Source organism: Podarcis filfolensis (genome assembly GCF_964270895.1).
Source record: "Podarcis filfolensis genome assembly, chromosome: 1".
Lineage (NCBI taxonomy): Eukaryota > Metazoa > Chordata > Lepidosauria > Squamata > Lacertidae > Podarcis > Podarcis filfolensis.
Window position 1 is genome coordinate 70,160,416 of NC_139604.1, and position 19,442 is coordinate 70,179,857.

General features: G+C 46.1%; 1 protein-coding gene and 1 long non-coding RNA gene across 2 annotated transcripts; one reads left to right on the plus strand and one right to left on the minus strand.

Moving 5' to 3' along the window:
* Positions 1 to 8,063: 8,063 nt before the first annotated feature.
* On the minus strand, positions 8,064 to 9,982 carry LOC310744646. Its single transcript, XR_014539641.1, has 3 exons — positions 9,926 to 9,982; positions 8,392 to 9,173; positions 8,064 to 8,181 (listed from the first exon to the last, which is right to left on the minus strand). It is a non-coding gene; the product is annotated as an uncharacterized lncRNA (long non-coding RNA).
* A 5,299-nt stretch (positions 9,983 to 15,281) lies between these two features.
* RASSF10 (Ras association domain family member 10) lies at positions 15,282 to 19,008 on the plus strand. The gene has a single exon (XM_083599196.1). It carries the CDS (start codon positions 17,265 to 17,267, stop codon positions 18,750 to 18,752), a length of 1,488 nt encoding a protein of 495 aa, XP_083455322.1. The 5' UTR covers positions 15,282 to 17,264; the 3' UTR covers positions 18,753 to 19,008.
* Positions 19,009 to 19,442: the final 434 nt, after the last annotated feature.

Genomic DNA, 19,442 nt, shown 5'->3' on the forward strand with positions numbered 1-19,442 from the left:
CTCCTCCTCCTCTTCCTCTTCCTTACCTAAAAGAAAAGGGCAAGGGGCACCTGCAACAGTGGGGCAATGCAGACTCCTCCCTCCAACACTCAGTCAGCATTCAGTGGCCACCGACGTGACTTGGTTCTCACTGGTCTGCTTTAATGAGATTCCCCCTCAGACCATGCAGGCCTATGATCCCTGAGAAGTCATCCCAGAGGTCATCGAGAGCATCTCCCTCTCCAAAGTCAGGGGTCCAGCCTTAGAGAGGGTGTGTGTGTTTGGCGTAGGCTTGGTGAAGGCAACAATTCAAAGGATCCATACCCTTCCCAGTAGTACCACTAGGAGAAAACTATGCTGGCCCAGGAGCTGGCGTAATTTGTTTTTCATTTGTAAAAGAAAAACAAATGGGAAAGGATGGAGGTGTGCAAGAGAGTTGCTCCACCCTTCTGATTGTTGTCATGAGACTGTTTGACCACCTTCAGGTCCCCCTTCCCCTTCCCCACCTTAGAATTGCAAACTTGAAAGGTGGGATTGATAAAGTTGTTTTGTATCTTTTCAAACTTGGAGATTCCCCGAGCCTGTCGATATCCTGTGCCAGAAAGTGCTATTTTAGTTATGGAAGGACTGGCACTGAGAGAACTGAGATCCCTGTTCGTCCAGGTGTGCTAAAGATTGGTACAATTCACAAATGATGGGGTGAGATGCCTTGGAAGGATTGGGGTTTTTTGCAAGATCTCTACAAGGCAGGAACAAGTCAAAGCAGAACCCCCTGAGCACCTTGTAGCCTCTGACTCAGGCATTAAAAAGAGATAGAAATGATAAAGGTCTGTGAAAAGTGAAATGATGTCTCGAAGCTTAAACTTTAAGGCTGTGGTGTGGAGAAAGTGGGAGAGGCAGTAGCTTCACAAAATCAAAACGTCTAGAAAAATGCCCAGATCAGGAGGGTGGAGGCAACTGATAGGTCTAATTTGCAATCAAAGGGAGCTTCACCAGTGCTCACCAATCCCAATGCTTGGGATGCAAATGCTATTTCCACAAGGGCAAAACATTTGTCTTCTCAAAGTTCAAGGGAAATGGCAGAGTGGGGAAGGAGATTTCAGTGGGACAGCTCCTTTGTGACTAACACATCAAGCTTGTAGGAAGCTAGCAGAACAGTTCATGGACCTTTTTGTCTGCAGTTTAGCAGGTTTCTTACCTAAGGGTATTTCTCTTGTGTGTTTGTGCTGCTCTCCTACAAAATATCCACACAATAACAGGAAAGATTAAGTGATTTTATTTTTAGCCACTCCAGAAATGTAGACTGTTCTTTTAAGAAAACCACCTTCTGAAATTTGACAAAACTTATTCTATCAGAAGGGGCAATTTTACCTGCAAATTCTACAAAAAAGAGTTAGCGATGGTTCCTTTCAGGTGTATGTGCACGAACAGGTAGACCTATATCCCTGTAGTTTGGCAGACTTTATCCAATCATGAGTGGCTACCATGCCTGCAAATTTCATCAACTTCTTTCAAAAGGGGTGGGGTCTTTTGTTTAAAATTTTACAATAGTGAATGGAGAGATGTTAAACGAAGCCGATTCAGTCAGATGTGTCAAGCTGGGTGACCTACAAAGAAGCTTGGATGGAGGTGAGCTATTTTACAAAGCACCTATTCTGGATCCAAGCCAAATATTGCAGTCAGTGTTACCTATTAATATAAAATCATTGTCAGCTGGAACCTCCAAATTTATTAAGAACTGGTTCCCACACTATATATTGGCATGCATTATTTCTTTAGGAAAATAAAACATTTCACTGATGAAGCACACCAATGAGCCATCTAGTCCAATATCCAGCCTCCAACAGTGGTCAGCCATATTTTTGGGGAGTCTCACTGGCACACTATAACATAACAGCCATATTCCTCTCCCTGTTCCCTTCTCCCTAGCTCATCTTCCTCAAAAGATCTGAATACAACCAACTGGTCATTCTACTAATACTAATTCCAAATAAATGGGATAGTGAGATTTATTCTAGGTGGTACATGAATGGTCAGGTGTATAGTGGTACCTCAGGTTACATACGCTTCAGGTTACATACACTTCAGGTTACAGGCTCTGCTAACCCAGAAATATTACCTTGGGTTAAGAACTTTGCTTCAGGATGAGAACAGAAATCATGCTCCAGCGGCGCAGCAGCAGCAGGAGGCCCCATTAGCTAAAGTGGTGCTTCAGGTTAAGAACGGACCTCCGGAACGAATTAAGTACTTAACCTGAGGTACCACTGTATATGTGTAGGGTTTCATTGATACTGAATAGCCATCTTTGACAGCAGTAGCTGACACAACTCATTTCACGGCAGTAGCTGTCAATCACAAACAGTGGGAATTTGGGAGAGTCAGAGAGGGCTTGTTACCTCAGTGCTCTATATCAACCAACCCAGAGGGACATGGCTATGTGCATGGCGCAAGAGCAATTTGTCAGAAACGTAGCTTGCCTCAACCCAGCAGCAGAACAATGGCTGAACTTTGACTCAAGAAGTGCATTTCCGTTTTATTGTCATATCGTTCGGAGTCAGGGAGAAACACTTCTTCTCCAGCCCCTGGGTGGGTGGGGATTGAACTTTCAAAGCATCCACATCTATGTTACATCCTACATGCTCTTTATCTGTGAGGAGGATATGTTTATACCAGTACTGTGCCCCCATTGCTTTGAAAATGTATCCTTTTAATACAGGAACAGAAGGGCTAAATTAAAAGCAAAGTGTCTCTTGCCGAATGCCAGAGGCTCTGGAAAATGTGCATTCAGCAATTTATAAAATTATCTCCCTTCAAAAGAAATTTCCAGCCCCGGCTGAAAAGGAAGAGACAGCCAAGTAATGCTAATGGGAGTCTGCTTAAGTGCTTGCCACTCCTGCATGCATAAATGTGCAGTTCAGCTTCCTCACTCAGGCGTTGTCTTCCTTCCTTAGTTTTCTCACAGGGATCCAAAGCCTTGTTTCAAATACACCAGGCTTCCTGTCAACCAGATCAGGCATACGGCCCTAATGGTTTGATCCCGTGAACCTCTGCTTAGACATTGACTCACAGGTTCAACACTCTCCCAGTGTAGGAGAGCAACTGGCCTCCCCATTTCGGCCCAGGGCCCAGATATAGGCCAAATATTGGCATGGCAGCACTCTTCTTTTTCACCCTATACAACACAGCTAAGGGTAAGAGTTGGGCACAGGGAATAGATGGATGCAGGCCATAGCCTTGGCGCTGAGGACATATTCGCATGGCCCATTCCCTAGATGTAAAGGAATGTTAAAGTGAAACAAAGCAGACTACCTCAACCCTATTAGCAAACCGGGATACAGGGTTCAGAAGACCATTGTTTGCACTGGCGCAACAAAAAAACAAGTCAAATGATTAGATATCCCCCTTCAAATGCACCAGAAAATACATGGTGAACATGCTGTGGAAAGACAGGCATTGATCCTTTCTATAACATGTAAAGATGGTAGGCAGATGCAGTTGGACGTCATCTCACATCATCCATGACCACTGGGAGATGGAGTCCAGCAACATCTGAATAGCCACAGGCTGCCCATCTCTGCCTTAGACATCCTGTCCACCTTTTTCACAGCCAGCGCACACTTAAAATTTCCCTTGCTTTGACATGGGAATAATATGTATTTCTCTTTCCCCACTCTTGGTGGGAAATCCAATTAATGTATCCTCTTTTTCCAAGCAATTAAAACACAGCGATCGTCCTCCCGTAAATATTTCTATTAATTACTAGGCAGAGAAAAGGTCTGAGGAACCTAAGCTGGTTCTGCTTCTTTGATCTACTCTCTTGGTGGTGGTTCTCTGTCTTTCCATGATTCACTAAGCCTTCTGGCAAACAGTTCGCAAGAGTCTGTAGCTCTTCTCGCTGCTACAATTTTGCGCTCTCATTCTTTGCGGCTACCTCTGTCGTCATCCAGTCTGCCGGTCCTGGAGCTTGAGTTTCAAGTCTGCTTGGAAAGCAGAGAAGCAACTCTCCCCCATGACGGACTCTGTGACGCAAATCTAAGGCAACAGAAGAACAGGCCTTTTCTGCGGTGGCTCCTCATTTTTGGAATGCTCTCCTCAGGGAGGCTCGCCTGGCGCCTTCATTACATATCTTTAGGCATCAGGTGAAAACATTTCTCTACATGCAGGCCTTTGGCTGATCAAACCTTTTAAGTGTCTTTGTGGGAGGGGCTTATTGGTTTGCCTTTGCTTTTGTCTCCATTTTGTGTTCACAACTGCCCTGTAATCTTTGGCTGAAGGGCAGTATGCAGATTTTAACAACAACAAACCATGGAAAAGTCAAGCAGGTGGAGGTCTTGTTGAATGCCACCCTCTTGCTCATCAGGGGAAAGGCGTACAAGGATGGAGATATTTCACAGGGGCCCTAGAGTTAACACAGGAGTATGGTGGCACCAAGACTAGGGACTTGGAGGATGCAGAAATCAAGAAGTTAAGGGATGAAAGAGGAAGGCCAGGAGGGGGCAAAAATAAAGAAGCTAAATGGTGGAAAATAAAGGGTGTTTATTCCTTGGTATTGGGCACAGAATTATAGCCTGAGAGAGTCAATGACTGCTATCACACCAAACCACTTAACACAGATGCATAGGTGAAGCTTTTTTGAATATTACAAGATATAGCCTCTTATTGTCATGAAATATTGTTAACAATCAGAATCTCAATTTCCTTCCAACTCCTCACCAGAAGGCATACACATATATATAGTACATAGCTAATAACGGAAGAATAAGTCTTGTGAATATATTATTAGATGTGAATTCCTCCAAGGGGAGAGAGCCTTGAAAACTGTGCCATATAGCTCAAAGCAACAGCAGCCCCAGCTGAACCCTATGGCAAGGGCCCAAAAATCTATGCAGTTTAAACCTTTAGTCATGAAAGAGCAATTGTTTATGAAATTTTCAATAAAGCCTTTGTTGCAAATGCTGGCTGTGATAAATTAATGATCCCCAGCACCCCTTCCAGCTAGATTCAGACTTCCCTCCTCTCTTGTTTGATTTGTTTTGTTTTGTATAGCTAGCAGAAGGGAAACCGAATTTTCACCTTTTGAAACTTTTCACATTCATTCATGTTCCAATTTGGAATAATGTGCTGAAGGTTGCAGTGTGTTGTCTAATAATATGTAATTATTCATTCACAGTAATACACACTGTGATGCTGTGTGCTGCACAACGGACCATGGCGTTGCTTTCATAATGTATCCTATTTGACAGAGAAACCAGATTTGCCTCACACATCATGAAATCCATCTGTAAAACTGCAACAGAAAACTGGCCTGATATTGCTGACCTGACCTGTGTTCCATCATGATGAGACAAGTCCAGCAGCAGCAGCAGTTGCTCACAGAATGAGGGGCAAATGATTCTTGCCAATTCCCCTTTCCCCTTGCAGAAACTTTCAGAATGTTCCAGACAGCCTCCAACTCTTTACAGTAGATTTTTAGGGCACTGGAGAAACAGATTTTGGGAACTCTGTCCACAGAATCTCATCATCCAATCTTCCCAGTCTCATTTTACAATGTATATTCAATTCACAAAATATGAGTGATTATGATGTACAGTTGCTGAAAGCCCAGCAAAAGTCTGGTCAGTTCAACCATATTCATATGTATGTCAGTTGTAATCATGTTCACAAACATCAAAATATTTTCTATCATGGATAAATTTCCTTTTATATCCACAAAGGACGTAGATTTCTAGGAAACCTAATTCTGTTCACAAATGGGAACTGTACTGTATGGTACTGGAGTAGCATACATCCTGTGATTTTCAAGCTTTAGCAAACATTCAAGAAATTACACCGATCTTGCATGCAGTTGTTATGTCAGCAGCCCCCCGCCCCCACCACACACCTGCATTTCAGTCTTTCTCCAGTTTCTGGATGTAGCAGAACATCAACTGGATGATATTTGGACAGCCATGTTACCCTGCAGGCCTGAAACACCTTGTAAGTTATCTTACAACAAGTATCTGTGAACTTACAGCCAATTTCAGGATTGCTCTCCTTCCTGCTACCTTGGATTTGGACAATTAGGCTTTTTATTCTCTGTCTTTCAGAGCTGTACTAGCCCTTCCCCCACCCCCAAAATAAGCTACAGTCTGTAAACTTGTGATCCCGTGCAAGTTGGAAGTGTGTGCCAAAAGCTATGCCAAGGTTGATATTGAGCCTCAGTTGCTGAAGCAATTATACCTGGGATATGAAGTTGCTGTATTATGTTGCCTGCCTGAAAAGAACCTTTGGATTTGTAGCTTCCAATAATTGAGCCTTTGGGCTGCATCCAAGCCCAGCTGAGGTCAACAAGGAGGATGCAGACATTAAGAGAACATATGTAAACATACATATATGATAAATCAGTATTAACACTGCACAACTGTTGCATTCTCCTATCCTTGAAACTTGGAGGGGCAGGAAGGTACCACCTGCAGGAATTTAATATACAAAATGCTGACAGCACATTAGGCTGCAAGAGTATCATGCCATGTGGAAGCAACCTCTGGCAACATGCCTTCCGAGGCTGAGAATATTAGCTTTCCTTTTCTTTCTTCGCTCTTCCTAATTCTTCTAGCTTTGGCTGGTATCCAAGAGTGTTGTGGCCTGTCCTGAATTCTACACGCAATATACCTGTTCAATGAATGAGCAACATTAATGGTGGGTGATGGCCTTAGAAACTCCAATTCTGGGTTGCTTTACTTTGAAATCTAGGAATTGCAGGCAGTGAAAAGTATAATGAACTGAAATGTTTTGAAATGGTCCATTATTGAACCAAAAACTTACGTTATGCATAATGTGGATGTGCATTTCTTTTGGAGTCAATGAAAAAATTGAACTGAATTGGATTCCACCAATTCAATTTTCATTGGTCCTGAAACACACAGAGAGATGGAATGTATGGGCCAGTCACAGGGCTCTCATTCATACTTACCTTTTTCTTGTTTCATTCAAGAGTATGAGGAGTTCACTTTACTCCACTGGTGGTCTGTGGCATAACCATTATTATTCTTGTGTTTTTATTGCTTGTTGATTTCTTATATTGTGTTTTATCGTATTACAATTTTAATTTCATAGAATTTCAAGTTGCAATTACAATAAAATACAATGTAATGTAATGAAAGCAGCAATAAAATACAATTAAAAACCATACAGCATCTAGCACGGTGGATTCCAATTGCTATTAGAGGCAGAAAAATCATTGCATGCTCCACCAGGACCCTGACAGACCAAGTGGTTTGTGGGGCAGGGGAGTTTGGGAACCATTGCCCTATACTCAACATCTTCCGGAGCTATGGATCGGTGTTTGGCTTGTTTCAGTAGGTTTCCCTCACAACTCCTTGCTAGTTTTGTTTTCAAGTTACGAAAAGCAGCACTATATTCATATTGCATGCACCTCAGGCATCATGAAAATATCCTTAGCTGTAGAAGCCACATTGCTCCCAGCAAACAAGAAACGCAAATCAAGTGAGACTAACAATGTCTTAATTTATACCAACTAGTACTGAAAATCCAGACTCTAGGCTTTCCAAACATACACAAACCTTCCTCGGGGAAATTGTTCTGGCAAAGGGGCAAGAAGAAACAGAAACCTGCTGCTTCCATTCAGAGCTAAGGTATCACCTGGTGAATCATGTCTACAGATGTTCTCAGTCCCAAGATGGAGGGCAGGTTTTCTTTAATGACTTAGTTATTAATTCATGGAAACATCAGAGGAGACGCTGAAGCAGTTGCAAACCAACCAAATGTCCTCTGACACTAAAAAGGCGGAGAAGAATGTGTGCTCCTTTTAGCTTTTTATTTATTTAGAAAAAGCAATCTATCTTTCCTATATCAGTCAGGAAATGGCCATTGTAAAAGTTAACCTGTAAACTTATTTTCCTTTGCAATATCTGGCTCTAATTAACCCACTAAAAAGGCTTCTTCTTTTGTGAATTTGGGCCAAACTAAAAAGAAACTAAGAAAACTAAGAAGAAGCTCAACAACTTTTCTGTCCGGATTTTCACTGTTTGAAATATGGCAAAGGAACACAAAAAGGCAAGGTGCCAAATTTGAAGAATGACGGATTCAAACCAGGACTGCAAAAGGTGGCTTTAATTCAGTGTTGTTTGCTACCTCATCTTTACCTGTCGTAAAGGTGACATTTTTTGACAGTATGCGATGGAAGAGGTGGCCATGGCTTGGCTGAAACATGCAAAGGATTGTGCTGATGGTTTCTAGTTTGAACAAGTCTTTTCCAAGATCTTCTCTACAAAAGGCAAGAGAACCAGAACCTTGAATATGCTTGTATTCTCCTAGACCCTGTGACTTAATGCATGGTGTTGCTTACTGAATAGCTACTACAGTGGTACCTCGGGTTAAGTACTTAATTCATTCCAGAGGTCTGTTCTTAACCTGAAACAACCATGTGAGCCAAATGTGGAGGGAGGCCTGTTGGTCAGTGAGGTTTGTGGGACCAAGACTGTCTACTTCTACACTATTCAAAATAGGGCTCTCCACTTGTTTGGTTATCTGGATGCCTGGGTTTGCCCTCCAGATAAGTCATTCAAACAAAACTGGTTTGCATCACATGGTGCCTGTGTGTGTGAAGCAATTATTTTAAAAAGTGAAAGTGAATTGCAAAAGCTAACATCTGCAAAGAATTATGACATAATGCTAGTGCGACTTCTCCAGGTTGCCAGAGCAGCCAATAGTTATCAACCTGATTAGCTAAACTTGTACCTTCCAGCTCTTTGAAAAGAAACTCTTTCCCAGTTTCAAAGTATAGGACAAAGCCCAAGTGGGGAAATGTCTCATTGTGCTCTTCCACACAACCATGGACTGAGAAGTTAGTGCTTCATGATTTGCATCCCAACGAAGAGTGGCAGATTTCCCGAGGCAACCTGTGTTGGTCATTCTCTTTTATGCTTTCAGGAACAAATAGGTGCGAGAGAAACGAAACATCTGCGAGAGAATATGTATGGTCAAGTAGCCTCTTCCCTATTCATGCCTCTCAAATCTCAGGCAGGTTCTTGAAGAGCCTGTTGCAGAACCTGATTAATGGCCTTATTGTGCCTTCAGCTGCACCGCTGCTTGTCTCGCCATAAGGAAAACAACAAGTGCAAAGCGTCCACGGCAAAGCCTCGTAAAATAAGATTAACAGGAGCCCAGGGAGGGACGCAGAACAAATGGTGCTGCTGTTCAGGAAAGGAACAAAGAGCAGCTTCATTTCAAAGGTATGGATTGAAGCTCAGCTGCAGCTCACCTTGGCTCAGCTGCCATCAGCAGCATTCTATTTCCTGCAAACAAACTGGATATTAATAAGAAAATTGCACACTTAAAAACCCTTACTTGTTTGCTTGCAGGTGATGATATTCAGCACTGAAAGGAGGGTTTTTAATAACGTTTAAGAAACCAGGCCACAGGCTGGTAATAAGGTATGGACTGATTTCAGTGGGACTCAACAGCAGAATCCTATGCACATCTACTCAGAAGTGAATCCTACAGAGTTTGGTAAGACTTGCTTCCAGGCCGGTGTGTATTCATATGCAGCAGGTGGGGAGGAGAATCCCCTGTCCTCCGTGGACCACTTACCTGACAATCACCTGACATCACCAAGACTTAAAAGGAAATAATCAGCAGCACATACTCCTGGTTCTTTCCTTTCTTCCTTTGCATCCCCGGCTTGAAATCTTTTGTTTGAAGCCACCCAGAGTGGCTGGGAAAACCCAGCCAAATGGGCGGGGTATAAATAACAAATTATTATTATTATTATTATTATTATTATTATTATTATTATTATTATTAATTTCATTTCCCCAGCCTTTTCAGAGTATATGGTAGAAGAGATGTACATGGAAGATTATTGTTTGCTGTTCAGAGTACTGTGGTTGTGAGTCTTCGGCGATCAGAAGAACAGGAAAAAAAGATCATTTTGAACAATGCTTACCTGGTCTTGGATGACTATTGATTAGAATCAAAGAGCTGGAAGGGTCAGCCAACCCCCTGCAATGGAGGAATCTCAAGTAATGTATCCATGACAACTCTTACCATCATAAAGTTCTTCCTGACGTTTAGTCGGAATCTTCTGTCTTCTGACTTGAATCAAGGAATGTTATGAATTTTTTGATGTGGTGGATCCAGTAACTGTATTGCAAAGTTACTTCTGGAAAAATGTCTTCATATGAAATGAAAAATTGCTATTATTATTTAGCATTTCATTCAGGATACCATAATTCAGGTAGGCAAGTGTAACTTTTCTTCCTACTCAGTTTCTTTTAAACATGGTTCTGTCTTGCAAGTGCTTCAGCACAAAACTGAACACCCACGATGGTGTTCAACTTGGAAGGAAGAGCAGTCCTCTCCTCACTGAGGAAGTGACAGCTGTTCCACATATTAGCCGGTGCGCCACTGCCCCCTACTGGAAGAGAGGACTCCTACTTCTCCACACAGCACATAGTCGAACTATGGAGCTTGCTCCTCCAAGAGGCAGTGATGGCCACCAACTTGAAAGGCTTTAAGAGGATGGGACAAATGAATGGAGGAGAGGGCTATCAATGGCTACTAGCCATGGTGGCTATGCTCTACCTCCATGGTTGGAGGCAGCAATGCTTCCAAATACCAGTTTCTGGAAACCATGGGAATGCAGAATGCTCTTGTGCTCCTGTCTTGCTCACTGGTTTCCCACAAGCATCTGGTTGGCTACTGTGAGAACAGGAGGTTGGACTAGATGGGCCACTGGCCTGATTCAACAGACTACCATTATGTTCTTAACTCCCTAACAGAAGCTTATAAATTTTGGCAAGGCTCCTGTTTTCTAGAAACTCTTCTTGTGAGTAACACTGCTTTTACTTGGGAGGAAAAGATGACAGTGAGAAGAGAAGGGAGGAGATAAAGAATAGAGGCTACCAAGCCTATATGAGCGAAGAAGATGACCTGTCAGGTTTGGACACAATGCTTCCTTGTGTTAAGGTACTAGGAACCTTTCTGATCCAATTGTACTCTGTATTTTCCTGTCTGGCTGCAACACTGCTAATTTTGATCTTTGTTCTGCATTCCAACCGCTCAGACTCTGGTTTGAGCTTTTCTTGGGGTATTTACACACTGTGTGGCTGGTGTTGGTAGCTAACCAAAAATGTGTGGTCATAAGGACTCTGCCTCTTATAAGGAATGGGGCCTTGCCCCTGACCTCTCATCAAGCTTCTGACCTCAGAATGCAAGCTCAGAGGCATGGAGAAGGTTGAGAGAATTTTTCTCCAGTCTCTGGGCAATAAGGAATAGCTCTTGCTCTCCTCTTGAGCTTGGAGCCGGGATGGGGGAATCTTCTATGTGGGGCTACCTCGAAGGTGACCTGGAAGCTACAACTAATCCAGAATGCAGCAGCTAGATTGGTGACTGGGAGTGACCGTCGAGACCACATAACACCGATCCTGAAAGACCTACATTGGCTCCCAGTACGTTTCCGAGCACAATTCCAAGTGTTGGTGCTGACCTTTAGAGCCCTAAACGGACTTGGCCCAGTATACCTGAAGGAGCGTCTCCACCCCCATCATTCTGCCCGGACGCTGAGGTCCAGCACCGAGGGCCTTCTGGCGGTTGGCTCACTGCGAGAAGCCAAATTACAGGGAACCAGGCAGAGGGCCTTCTCAGTAGTGGCACCCGCCCTGTGGAATGCCCTCCCATCAGATGTCAAAGAGATAAACAACTACTTGACATTTAGAAGACATCTGAAGGCAGCCCTGTTTAGGGAAGTTTTTAATGTTTGATGTTTTATCGTGTTTTTAATATTCTGTTGGGAGCTGCCCAGAGTGGCTGGGGAGACCCGGCCAGATGGGCGGGGTATAAGTAATAAATTGTTGTTGTTGTTGTTCCTTGTAGTCAGTAAAGGCTGTATCTTTAGCTCAGTGGAAGGGCATCTGCTTTCCACACAGAAGGATCAAGCCCCAGCATCTCCAGGTAGGGTGGGAAGTGACTCAGTTTCTGAAATCTTGGAGAACAGCACCCACAGCCAGTGTAGACAGTATTGAGCTGGATAGAGCAAAGGTCTGACTCAGTATGAGGCAGCTTCCTTTTCCTGTATTCATGGTGCCTTGGGAGTGCTCCAAGTTCCTCAGCAGCATAGTGTAAAAATGGCAACACACACACACACACACACACACACACACACACACACACACCATAGAGCACAGAACTCCTGGAACAATCCCCCATGGTTCCCAGCTGCAGAGCCTTTATATTCCTTCAGAAGCACATCTTCACCACTGGGAGGTCACCCTGCCCCCCCCCCCATATTTTTTTTTTAAAAAATCTCTCAGTACATTCCTGTTCAACGCCTTTAATCCTGAGCATACATATTCATCTTAAGGTCACCTCGTTTCCCTCAGCACTCTGTGCTCCTCCATACACCTGGAATTTCCTCCCTGTCAGATATCTGTCCCAGACTTACCTCATTAAAGATGTCTTGAGGACTTCTGTGAACTGACCAGAGCCAGCTGCAGCCTGGCCTGCACACCAGCAGCCCTACATAAAGAATTTGGGAGCGCCTGCTGCAGGCCTAACTCTGTGCACATCGCCTTCTTCCTCTTGCTCCTCCTTCAACATTTGCTAAGTTTTGGATTTGGTGCCACAGCTTGCTTCTTCCATGAGCTACTGTAGCCGCTATATGTTATCTTCACAAATTATGGAGTCTGTTTACGCATAAAGGCAATTCACTATTTCCTAAGCGAGACAGCTGAAACATTGAACCTGAGCGCTCCCCGTGGCAACGTTTTGTCGCCAGTTCCAGATGTGTTGTATAAAACCAATTACAGAGTGGCAGATTAATAGAGGTTCTCCAGTGTGATGTAACTGGGATCTTAGCAGCTGTCACCAAGTTAAACACCAGTCCTAAATCAACACCTCCATATGAATTGCTCGGGGGGGGGGGACAGGAAAAAAATACTCTCAGATCTTATAAAATGGGGATGGGGGACCATTTTCAGTAGAATGGCCAAGTTCTGCTTTCGGCAAACTTCCAGGGGCCATGTGGCAGTGGAGGGCGGGGCCAGAACAAAAGTGGACAGGGCAACAAAATGTGAATCTTACCTTTGAAGAGTAGGCAAGTTTCCACACCCTTGCACACCCCTCTCTAGCCTCCATCCTTACAAGCAAGAAACAAGGATGTATTCCAGCCAGGCAAAAACACTCAGGGAGGGTGCAAAGCAGGGCCAGTGAAGGGTCTTATCTGGGGAGATGGTGTGAGGCCTGGGTTGGAGAGCCAAATTTGATCCTCAGCTCTCGAGTTGCCCATTCCTGTTATAAACCATACTTTGTTCTACATTTCTTGATTGCATTTATACCCCACCTTTTCCTCCAAGGATCTCAAGGTGGCACATACGCTTCTCCCACTCTTGATATACCCCCACAACAACCCTGTGAGATAGGTTAGGCTATGAGAGGCAGTGATGGGCCCATGATCACCCAGTGAGCTTCATGGCTGAGTGGGGATTTGAACCCTGGTCTCCCAGGTCCTAGTCTGGCATGCTAACCACTATGCTACACTGGATGAGATGCCAGAACTATCTAACTTCCCTTCCAGAAAACAGTAAGCAGAGAACATTCCCAGACCTACCCGGAGATTCCAAGGATTGAACCTTCTGGGACCTTCTGCCTGAAAAGGAAGAGTTCCACCACTGAGCTAAGGATCTTCTCCACCTCTCACTTACCATGTCCTTCCTTGAATGTGTCCCTCCCTGCTTCACAATGTTATAGCTAAACTCAGTGCAATGTAGTTTACATGACTTGGAATTACTCTAGCTTCCACAAACATTCCTGAATCCCCAGTTTCTTTAATGAGTTTGATCAGGAGTCCCAAGTTTCACAACACTGAAAACTAGGAGTCAAAATCTCATTGCTCAGAAGCCATGTTTTGTTTTGGGTTATTGTTTATTTTATTTTTAAAAAAACTGCTTTATAACCATGAATTACAGCCAGGCTACACGTTGCAGAAACTGTGTGGTTAGCAACTGTGTGGTCTGCTGTTCTTTTTTTAAATATAAAACTAGGTGCAAGGGCCCCTGGTTTTCAACAGTGCCTGGGAATGGGAGGTTTAACCTTTGTCTCCCCAGTCACAATCCCAATGGAAATCCCTTACTCCTGGCAGGGGTTGTAATTCTTATTGGGATGGTGGCTGGGCAGGGAAGGGATAAACCTCTGCCAAACAGGAGTGTGGAACTTTAAACAGAGCCCTATGGTTCTAGAGGAGGAGGATTTGCCAAGAGGTCATTACCATTGTACTATATATACACGTATGCATATATATATATATATATATATATATATATATATATATATGCATATGCAGAGGTATTATGCTTTTGAAGAAACCCTTCCAAGTGAAAACCTAGCATGACCAAACCAATAAAATATGCCTAAGCTTGCACACAGCCTACAGCAATCACGGTGGAGTCGTAATGAAGCAACTCGTACGTCACGGACGAGCACTTAATTAACCCACTTAATGTGCTTCCCTTGCAAACTCCAACTGCCCCAACACTTTAACAAGCTTCCAAATGCTAGTTCTTTGCCGTCAGGCCATGGAGGTGTTCAGCCCTCCTCCCCTGGCACACAAAGCGCAGTCTATCCAACGGATGCCACGCTACAGCTCAGTGCCGCACAACGGGCAGAGCGATGCTTTATAGTTGAGCAAAGCTCGCCCAAACATGCTGGGTTTGCACACGGGATGGTATCCTCATGGGGGAACCACCACCTCAGAATGCAGGCTACAGGCCACTCTCTCCCTACGGCTTCTGCTTCCCACACTGCTCTGCAGTATTCGATCTAAAGGATAGCCTAAGGCAGCCTTCCCAACCTGGTGCCCTCCAGCAGTAGCTGGACTACAACTTCCATCATGCCCGACCATTAGCCATGCTGGCTGGGGCTGGTGGCTGTTGTAGTTCAATGTACCTGGAAGCCACTAGGGTTGGAGAAGGCTGTCCTAATGGCTCCTGATGCGGATTGTGGTTAAAGCTAAGAAGTGCCCAAGGTTCAGGGGCGGCCTGGTTACTCCCTCTGAGTTTCTTCTAGGTAAAAAAAAGGGGGGATAGAAATGTAATTAATAATGTGCATGAAGGGAAGACATTGCTGGGTAGATGCAGAATGCACCTGGGAGAGTATTTGACTGACAATGCTCCAATATCAAAAGTGATCTGTACATGGAGAGCTAACTCATCAGAAGTGCTTTTTTCTGGAAAAAGGGTGGGGGAACTCACCACAAAGTTAGTTTTTTTCATTCTTTGTTCATTTATTACCCCCCACCCCGGGCAATGGCTAAATGTAAGATGTGAATAATAAACTCAAGCAGTTAAGAAAATAAGGATAAGAAATGGCCACAACTTTATTGATTACAGATATAGGTGGATTTTTGGATCAGGCATTGGGTGTATATCGTTCCAGCCCTCACAGACAAAATTATTATTATTGTTATTATTTTAAAGGTAAGGGAACTCAGCTCCCTTAAGTTCCTACTCAACCCCCCCCCCCAAAAGCACCCTGCCCACCAGGAAGATGGACTGCAGCCTAGCCATTCCTTAGGCTTGCAAGTGAGCCAGGAATGCTGCATAGTCCCTACAAAGAGGTCTGTACACAAAGTGAGAAATGAAAAAAAAATAACAGGGTAAACCACAGGTAGCCCACCCATCATTTCAGAAATCGTGTTCATCTGTCCTAAGGCAAATGTGAACTTTGGGAGGGGGAGGGGAACACGCACATACATTTCATTTCATCCACGCACATACATTTCATCCTTCTTCAGTTTAGGGCAGTTTTATAGGTGCCCACAAATCAAGCAGGAACCATGGACACTGACAACACTCTCTAAGGTGGCAACCATTCAAACTCTGTTTATTCCGATCTGTGCGTCTACCAGGAATTTCTCGAGTTGAAATTAATAAGAGTAGTGAAAGAAGCACACAGATGCTCACTTGCACAGCTCCCCATTCATTTCAATGGAACTAGGAGAAAGTTCCCTGTGATTGTGTGCTTTGTGGCTTTTAATGATGGGAAAACTTAAGGTATTTTAAATATCATGGGATTGATCATCATCATCATCATCACCATTTTGCTATTTTCTCCTTTATGGGAAAAGCAATGTTTTATTATTATACGACACAATTATTATTTTTCTAAAAAAGAACACCCACATGCCCATTTTATTTGGTACTCCAAAGCTATGCTTACAGCACAACATTTGCTGGGAAGTAAGTCCTACTATGCTCTCTGTGGGGCTGAGTTTCCTCTTAGTATGCCTAGCAGGACTGCAGCCTTATAGCCTAATTCTTCTCTTCTTCAAGCCCTGGCAGCAAGGAAGGATTTTAATAACACTTAGCAAGTTTTACTGTTCGCTTGTGCATTTTAATCTGCAAAGTGCTTTGGCACCCATGAACTCCTTTTAATTACAGGGCTGGGGACTTTACTGAAACGGAAGAAATGTGGTCTCATTTTGGCCTTTTGCTTTGAAGTTTTGCTTCCCACCGTCTTTCTTTTGGAGACTGTAGGATGTCAGGATAGCAGCATTTCCATCTCTCCCTCCCCCAACCCCCCACATTAACATCTGGCAAGCCATTTGATCCAATTGCTTAGGTGGGCGCCTTTCTGTTTTCCAGGCAGGAGAGTGAATTTGCCTGAAAGGGGTAAAATCAATAAGAGGGAGATCGTCTTGGATCAAACAGTACAGCTGCTCAGACAGACACAGAGAAAAGTGTGTGAGTGTGAGAGGGGTGGGGGGGGGGAGGAGAGAGCCACGTGATAGGAAAGGAAAAAGGCGGCAGCAAAGGAAGGGCAGTGTCAGACTCTCAGGCAAAGCCGATTGTGACACACACAGAGGCGCTGCTGGAAGCAGCAACAGAAGCAGCAAGCAGGAGGAGCTGCAACTCTAGAAGTTGGCAGTTTCCCGGGACTCCCCGGGCTGAGCGTACGCGCCGTGTGTGTCTGAGGAAGAGAGAGAAAGTGACGGGAAAGGGAAAGATTGCAAAGCTTCAAAAGGAGGCGAGCCTGTGTCTTACACGGCCAGCGGAGGACTTGGATCATGGAGAGCCCCAAAGTGGAATCCATTTAGCCAAGAGGAGGAGGAGGAGACGGCGTCGGGCAGGGAGAGAAGAGCCGAGAGGCTGGAGCCATGGCTCGGCTGGGCTCGCGGGCCGTCCGCCTTGGCCCGCCGCGGCTCCCTTGAGCGCTTCTATGGGGGATCCCCCGCTGGGCGGGAGTAGCCGCGGGCCCCAGCAGCTCCAAGCCCCCAGCGCAGGCGCGCCCTGATGGAGCCGGAGGGAAGGAAGATCTCGGTGTGGATCTGCCAGGAGGAGAAGCTGATCTCGGGGCTTTCCAAGCGCACCACTTGCTCGGATGTGGTGCGGGTGCTACTGGAGGACAGCAAGCAGAGCCGACGGCGGAGGCAGCAGCAGCAGCAGCAGCTGGCGTCGCTGCAGGAGTGCGGCGGGGGGATGCTGTCGGGGGTCCCGCAGTCTTACTGCATCGTGGAGAAGTGGCGCGGCTTCGAGCGGATCCTGCCCAACAAGACCAAGATCCTGCGGCTCTGGGCCGCCTGGGGGGACGAGCAGGAGAACGTGCGCTTCGTGCTGGTGCGCAGCGAGGCGTCGTTGCCCAACACGGGCCCGCGCAGCGCCGAGGCCCGCGTGGTGCCCAGCAAGGAGAGCCCCTGCCAGCATGGCTTGGCCACGGCGGCGGCGCGGGCCAGCCTGGCGCTGACCCAGGAGCGGCAGCGGCGCGTGGTGCGCAAGGCCTTCCGCAAGCTGGCCAAGATCAACAAGCGCAAGGGGCAGCCGTCGGGGCAGCCCGACGAGCCGCCCGCCAAGGAGGCGCCGGCCGCCGAGAGGATGGAGACGCTGGTGCACCTCGTGCTGTCGCAGGACCACACCATCCGCCAGCAGGTGAAGCGCCTCCGCGAGCTGGATCGCGAGATCGACCGCTTCGAGGCCAAGATCCACTTCGACCGCATGAAGCGCCACGGCGTCAATTACGTGCAGGACACTTACCTGGTGGGCGGCGGCGGCGGCGACACGGAGGGCCCCGACGGTGGGGAGGAAGAGGAAGGGGACGCGCAGGGGGAATTGGAGGCGACGACCCTCGACGGCGACTTGGAGGAGTACGCGCGGAAGTGCGAGGAGGTGGCGCTGCTGCAGGAACAGTGGCGCCGCCAGGAGGATCTGCTGGAGCACTTGGCCGGCGAGATCCAGGAGGAGCTGAACGAGCGCTGGATGAAGCGGCGGCGGGAGGAGCTGGCGGCCGCCAAGGGCTCCAGCGCCAGCCTCTCCGAGACGGACTGCAACACCACCGAGCTGGTGGGTGGCGGCGGCGAGCTGCACGTCGAGCAGGAGCGCGTCAAGACGCAGCTGAGCACCAGCCTCTACATCGGGCTGCGCCTCAGCACCGACCTGGAGGCCGTCAAGGCCGACCTGGACTCGACGCAGCGCGTCTGGGCCGACAAGGAGAGCGAGCTGCAGCGCCTCCTCGACACCATCCGCTCCCTCGACGTCCAGGAGGAGGCGGGCGGCCAGCTCGAGCAGGAGTCGGCCCCGTCTCTCCAGCTCCCCGTCGAAGACGACGACGATGGTGGCCAGCTCCCCCCCGACCCGGCCCCGATCACCGCGGAGGTGTGGGGGGAGCAGGCTGCGCGCGGCTTGCGCAAAGACTGCGACGACAACGACGAGGATTCCGACACGGGCTTGAGCTCCATGCACAGCCAGGACTCGGACTCGCTGCCCGTTTGCGAATCCCTGGTATAGCGGCGGCCTCCCCCCTCCCCCCACATGCCATCTCAGGGACCGCAGAGTTGGGCTTTTCCTCGGGTTTTTTTATTATTATTATTGTTTGTTTGTTTGTTTGTTTGTTTGTTTTGTCTTTTGCAAGATGCTCAGACGGGGAGTTCCTGGATCTCTCCGCTTCCCCCTCCCAACAAAGATCTATTTTTCAAAACGACTCAACGAGGCACATGCTTTCATTCTGATAAAATATAATAATAAAATTCATGTTCGTAGTTAATTTGTGGTCACCGGGAATCATAACATACATTTGTGCACCTAAAAACATCGGCTCCTCTTTTTTTCTGAATTAAAAAGGATCTCACCCTATAGGTATTTGTTTTTCAAACAAAAAGTTCAAAGGAAAGACATCAGCTGCGTTTTGATGCCCACTAACTGCAGAGGATGTGCGGGGTTCTCTGAAGGAATGGGGAAAGGGAGATTATATTGTATCATAGCCGTTTGATTGCATCTTAATTGTGGCTTTGACATTGAAACGTGTTAAAGCGAGTCCCTGGCAGGCAGATTTCAGGCTGACTCCTTCCTACTTTTATCTTTTAAAGAAGAAGCAAGAGAGGGGTATTTGCATTTCATTTAATATTGGAATAACCTGTTTCCTTCAGTTTCATACCTTTTTATTTCACATCAAAGATTGTTGAATGGGAAGTTCTACAC

Coding starts and splice junctions, on each gene's coding strand:
- RASSF10 (XM_083599196.1), top strand. CDS start 17,265: ATGGAGCCGGAGGGAAGGAAGATCTCGGTGTGGATCTGCCAGGAGGAG.